Genomic DNA, 6,203 nt, shown 5'->3' on the forward strand with positions numbered 1-6,203 from the left:
ACCCAGCTCTGCAGGGGTAAAGATGGGCAGGGGCAGAGTATTTCTCTTCGGCAGCAGTTGGTGCTCCCTCACCCCTCTTTCTATGGTGCCTACCCTGAAAACTCCAGAAGGGCAGGCCTGAGTCAGAGAGCGGCAGTGCCACTGCCGGTACAATGTCTCTCTGTGGGAGTCGTCTTTCATGTTCATGGTCTGACTGTAGATTTCAGAGAAAAAAATATGTTACAAATATTCAAGACATTTAATTTAGAGTTTTGTGTCATTTGGTTGCCTGGTGCATCATACCTGTCCATAGGTTGAGTCTTGAGTGTGACACTGTGCCAGTCGGCGGTATAGATCTCCCTCTTTGCCTTGTTTTCCTCACGGACACTGCAGGTCAGCTCACCGCCCGTCACCACTCCGTTCCTTTTTTCCAACACACTGCAGAAAGGCATCTTCTCTGCTGTAAGGGGATTTAAGACGATTTAGCCTTTAAATCTGGGATGTCTCAGCTGAATGTATCTTCAGGCCTCTTTGTCTGTCAGGATTTATCTGCCTGGGCTCAGCTCTGTCCACTGCTTTTATACACACACTGTTGCTATTTACGATACGTTTTGTCAGTCTGCTCTGCAGCGTGTCCTGACATCTGACACCAAGTCCTCTCTGGCTCATTCCCAAAGAGCTGGATGCCAAACCAAGGAGGTGAATTGGACTAAAAATCCCCCTCATTTTCACATTCTGCATCCAATCACTTTTTAAATCCTTTGCCACCTCCTTTCAGATCATCTTAATGACAGGGAGGGAAATGCAACAGAGGTTAGATAAACTTGTAGCAGGAAACAGGTACAGAAACAGTGATAGAGCCCTTTTTAAAGCATATTTTGGTCATGTGGGTTGAAAATACATTAAGAAAAGAACATTTTCAAGAATATTGTAGTGATTTATTCCCATAATACAGTCAATAGGGTTCCTTATGCAACAGCTAGGATTCATATCAACAAAACCCCCTGGCCACCTCGTTAGATGTCAGCAAAAGCCCCCTCACCAGTGATTCATTATCTCAATGATAGAAAACCACATAAGCTGTTATGAACTCGGGTTACTGGCTGTGGAACACACACACACACAAACACATCTCCAGAAATCTACACAGACTCATCTCTGACAGTCATTTGCTGGTGTGATGTTACTACCAGTCCCCCGTCTCTGACTCATTCACCCACAAGTGGCTCTGAGATCATCCCACTGCAGATACACTATATTGCCAAAAGTATTTGCTCACCTGCCTTGACTCACATATGAGCTTAAGTGACATCCCGTTCCTAATCCATAGGGTTCAATATGACGTCGGTCCACCCTTTGCAGCTAGAACAGCTTCAACTCTTCTGGGAAGGCTGTCCACAAGGTTTAGGAGTGTGTTTATGGGAATTTTTGACCATTCTTCCAGAAGCGCATTTGTGAGGTCGCACACTGATGTTGGACGAGAAGGCCTGGCTCTCAGTCTCCGCTCTAATTCATCCCAAAGGTGTTCTATCGGGTTGAGGTCAGGACTCTGTGCAGGCCAGTCAAGTTCATCCACACCAGACTCTGTCATCCATGTCTTTATGGACCTTGCTTTGTGCACTGGTGCACAGTCATGTTGGAAGAGGAAGGGGCCAGCTCCAAACTGTTCCCACAAAGTTGGGAGCATGGAATTGTCCAAAATGTCTTGGTATGCTGAAGCATTCAGAGTTCCTTTCACTGGAACTAAGGGGCCAAGCCCAGCTCCTGAAAAACAACCCCACACCATAATCCCCCCTCCACCAAACTTTACACTTGGCACAATGCAGTCAGACAAGTACCGTTCTCCTGGCAACCGCCAAACCCAGACCCGTCCATCAGATTGCCAGATGGAGAAGCGCGATTCGTCACTCCAGAGAACGCGTCTCCACTGCTCTAGAGTCCAGTGGCGGCGTGCTTTACACCACCGCATCCGACGCTTTGCATTGCACTTGGTGATGTATGGCTTGGATGCAGCTGCTCGACCATGGAAACCCATTCCATGAAGCTCTCTGCGCACTGTTCTTGAGCTAATCTGAAGGCCACATGAAGTTTGGAGGTCTGTAGTGATTGACTCTGCAGAAAGTTGGCGACCTCTTCGCACTATGCGCTTCAGCATCCGCTGACCCCGCTCCGTCAGTTTACGTGGCCTACCACTTCGTGGCTGAGTTGCTGTCGTTCCCAAACACTTCCATTTTCTTATAATACAGCTGACAGTTGACTGTGGAATATTTAGGAGCGAGGAAATTTCACGACTGGATTTGTTGCACAGGTGGCATCCTATCACAGTTCCACGCTGGAATTCACTGAGCTCCTGAGAGCGACCCATTCTTTCACAAATGTTTGTAAAAACAGTCTGCATGCCTAGGTGCTTGAATTTATACACCTGTGGCCATGGAAGTGATTGGAACACCTGATTCCAATAATTTGGATGGGTGAGCAAATACTTTTGGCAATATAGTGTATCACTTATCACACACATAACATCAAGCACCACTGTGGTGATAATAAAAAGTCTGCTTGATCAGCCAATTAGCAATATATTTAATCTGGGTATATATCTATACATGTATTGTTTGTTTCAGGGTATTAGCACAAGAAAATATGTTTCACTTTACGTTTTCAATTAGCATGAATTCATGTGGTTCGTTTGCATTTCTTCAAACAGAGAGTAACATTTTGGACCAAGTTCCCTCTCATTTTCCAATGTTTAATCCTTCTTTGCAACTTTAAACATTGGGGGTCCCCTGGGGTCGTATGTTCAGTTATAATTGCACTGCAACATGTTTGACATTTCAAACACCTGCTTAGCCTTTAAAGAAGGTTGTCTCATGTTGACATGACATCTTTTACCAAACTGCTTTAATGTTAATTAGAAGATTTTCATAATCCAAAGATTAAAATCAAACAAGGGTCTTAATATTGGTTCAATTAATATGTAATTTTATTCAACCATGCAGACATATCCACAAATAAATGTTTCCAGTTATGCTGATTGGTTTGGATTTGATTTTGTTTGTAAAACATTTGCTCATGTGAAATAGATGAAACCCGTTTTATCTTTTCTTTTTCAATTAGGTTTTACTTACTAATTTATACATACTCCTGGTTTAATGATGCGTTAATGACTTACCAGCAGAGGTAGCTGTGAAGCAGTTAAATGTTCTGAAGACAAGCAGCCTACAGTATTAACAAAAAATCAATTCAAATCAATAGCATTTCCCTTAATTGCATGTCTGTGCGAATTCTCAGTTATTGGGTCATGGCTACGTCCTGGATAGGTGTCGAAATGTCTTTAAAAGCTGAGTAAAAGTCTTGTGGCTTTCATTGTATGCTTTAAAAGTTTAAAGGAATGTGTCTGTTATTGGATTATGGTCAGAACTATGCGTCCAGCAGATTTCATGAAGTCCTCCAATGTAAAAAAGTATTTTACTTAAACTACACTATATTGCCAAAAGTATTTGCTCACCTGCCTTGACTCACATATGAGCTTAAGTGACATCCCGTTCCTAATCCATAGGGTTCAATATGACGTCGGTCCACCCTTTGCAGCTAGAACAGCTTCAACTCTTCTGGGAAGGCTGTCCACAAGGTTTAGGAGTGTGTTTATGGGAATTTTTGACCATTCTTCCAGAAGCGCATTTGTGAGGTCGCACACTGATGTTGGACGAGAAGGCCTGGCTCTCAGTCTCCGCTCTAATTCATCCCAAAGGTGTTCTATCGGGTTGAGGTCAGGACTCTGTGCAGGCCAGTCAAGTTCATCCACACCAGACTCTGTCATCCATGTCTTTATGGACCTTGCTTTGTGCACTGGTGCACAGTCATGTTGGAAGAGGAAGGGGCCAGCTCCAAACTGTTCCCACAAAGTTGGGAGCATGGAATTGTCCAAAATGTCTTGGTATGCTGAAGCATTCAGAGTTCCTTTCACTGGAACTAAGGGGCCAAGCCCAGCTCCTGAAAAACAACCCCACACCATAATCCCCCCTCCACCAAACTTTACACTTGGCACAATGCAGTCAGACAAGTACCGTTCTCCTGGCAACCGCCAAACCCAGACCCGTCCATCAGATTGCCAGATGGAGAAGCGCGATTCGTCACTCCAGAGAACGCGTCTCCACTGCTCTAGAGTCCAGTGGCGGCGTGCTTTACACCACCGCATCCGACGCTTTGCATTGCACTTGGTGATGTATGGCTTGGATGCAGCTGCTCGCCCATGGAAACCCATTCCATGAAGCTCTCTGCGCACTGTTCTTGAGCTACATGAAGTTGGGAGGTCTGTAGTGATTGACTCTGCAGAAAGTTGGCGACCTCTTCGCACTATGCGCGTCAGCATCCGCTGACCCCGCTCCGTCAGTTTACGTGGCCTACCACTTCGTGGCTGAGTTGCTGTCGTTCCCAAACACTTCCATTTTCTTATAATACAGCTGACAGTTGACTGTGGAATATTTAGGAGCGAGGAAATTTCACGACTGGATTTGTTGCACAGGTGGCATCCTATCACAGTTCCACGCTGGAATTCACTGAGCTCCTGAGAGCGACCCATTCTTTCACAAATGTTTGTAAAAACAGTCTGCATGCCTAGGTGCTTGAATTTATACACCTGTGGCCATGGAAGTGATTGGAACACCTGATTCCAATAATTTGGATGGGTGAGCAAATACTTTTGGCAATATAGTGTATTATACTATGTTTTCACACAGGATCCATTTTTTTAAAACTGGAACTCTGACATTAAGAGGAATTCATGGTGTTTTTTTATTTATTTGAAATTGTGACATTGTAAATTCCTTGTTAAAATGGTATACACCATTAGCAAGACATTCACACGGCTCCTTGTTACAGCTCAAAGATAATGAGCAGGTTGTCTAACTATCAAGTTTAAAGGATGTTTATCCTGAAAAACTGGCATCATCTTGTACTCTCTAAATGATCAATCAGAAATATAGCTGGACACATTTCTTTTTAACAGCATATCCTAAATAAATGGTGCTGCTGCATTTAATTATTTTACATAGGTTGATGGTATGCAATAAAATCTGCAGTGGGTCTCATGCGTGAGAAACTGTATAGAACATAACAGTCATTATAGAAAAAAAGACCTTATATGGTCACAAACCAGTATACTGGACCAAAGTGCACACATACACTTGGAAGTAGCATGGTGAATTGAAGAATTTAATTAACGTACTGGTGGCTGGTAGACAAACAACCAGGCATGGAGAAGTGTAGCCAAAATGAGGAGCCAATGACCACTAATACCTAACTGAAAGCTTAAACAGGGAACGAAACAGGTGTGAACGATTTAACAAATGAGGAAACACAGGTGAAAGGAATCTACTGAGTAACTCATAAAAAGGTTAAAAAAAGAGGAAATGGGAGAACAGGTAAATGAGAGTTTGAGCAGATTTTTAATGAGCACTTCAATAGGTCATAACAACAAAAGATAAAAAAAAAGCATTTTACCGAAATAAGACAAAAAAGAAACAAAAACAAGGGATTTTTTTTCTCTTTCAATATAAATACTGCATTGTTCAAGAGTCAGTTTACTTTAAAAACTGCTTTGTTTTAGAGCCTTGTTTTAATCATTACATAACCTTCATAAGATCATGTTGCAGTTTCCCAATCAAATTAGAATCCAAACTGTGATTGGGCCAATTTTAAACATTTGTTTTCTTCTGAGCCATCCATAGTTTGACTTGCTGGTCTCCCCAGGATTATTCTTCTATTTTAAAACCAAAGCAACTGGAAACTAAAATTAAGTCATTGCTGGTTAGAAAATGTTATTAAGGATTTTCTGATAAAGACTTAGTTAAATCCTGCAGGTATGAAAGATGAAAATCAGCCTATGGGGAGACAAATATACCAGTTTTTCTCATGTTGAACCTGTCTTATGATACCATTATGCCATCATAATTCTTTTAATTACTGAATCATTGGCAGTGACCAAAGGAAAGTGAGGCCTGTTTAGCTTGGGTTCCTCTGCGACCTCCTGGACGAGCCTTTGATGAACATTTACAGTAGTTTTCTCCTCTAAAGGCTCAGAATCTTTTCATGTGTTTTTTTTTTCTAAATGATGCATTATGGCTCTCAAATGTTTTCCTAATTTCTAGAGGTCTGAGATTAGATCATTTGCTGCCTCATTTCTTTTGACCAAGGCATGAAATCTTGGTTTCTGAATTCCCTATGCC

The 6,203-nt window shown here is 42.4% G+C and overlaps 1 protein-coding gene across 1 annotated transcript in view; it reads right to left on the bottom strand.

Annotated features, from left to right (window-relative positions):
* The window catches only part of LOC119783121 (titin-cap (telethonin)), a 1,605-nt gene extending 1,065 nt beyond the window's left edge, over positions 1-540 (bottom strand). Inside the window, exons 1-2 of the mRNA XM_038284470.1 lie at positions 283-540; positions 1-193 (exon numbers count right to left, since the gene is read on the bottom strand). The exon at positions 1-193 is cut by the window's left edge and continues 1,065 nt beyond it. Of these exons, the coding sequence (XP_038140398.1) occupies positions 1-193; positions 283-431 (342 nt within the window). The 5' untranslated portion in view covers positions 432-540. The remainder of the gene's footprint in view (positions 194-282) is intronic.
* Between the last annotated feature and the right edge of the window lie 5,663 nt (positions 541-6,203).

This window comes from Cyprinodon tularosa, unplaced genomic scaffold (genome assembly GCF_016077235.1).
Source record: "Cyprinodon tularosa strain WSP-4 unplaced genomic scaffold, ASM1607723v1 ctg105, whole genome shotgun sequence".
NCBI classification, from domain to species: domain Eukaryota; kingdom Metazoa; phylum Chordata; class Actinopteri; order Cyprinodontiformes; family Cyprinodontidae; genus Cyprinodon; species Cyprinodon tularosa.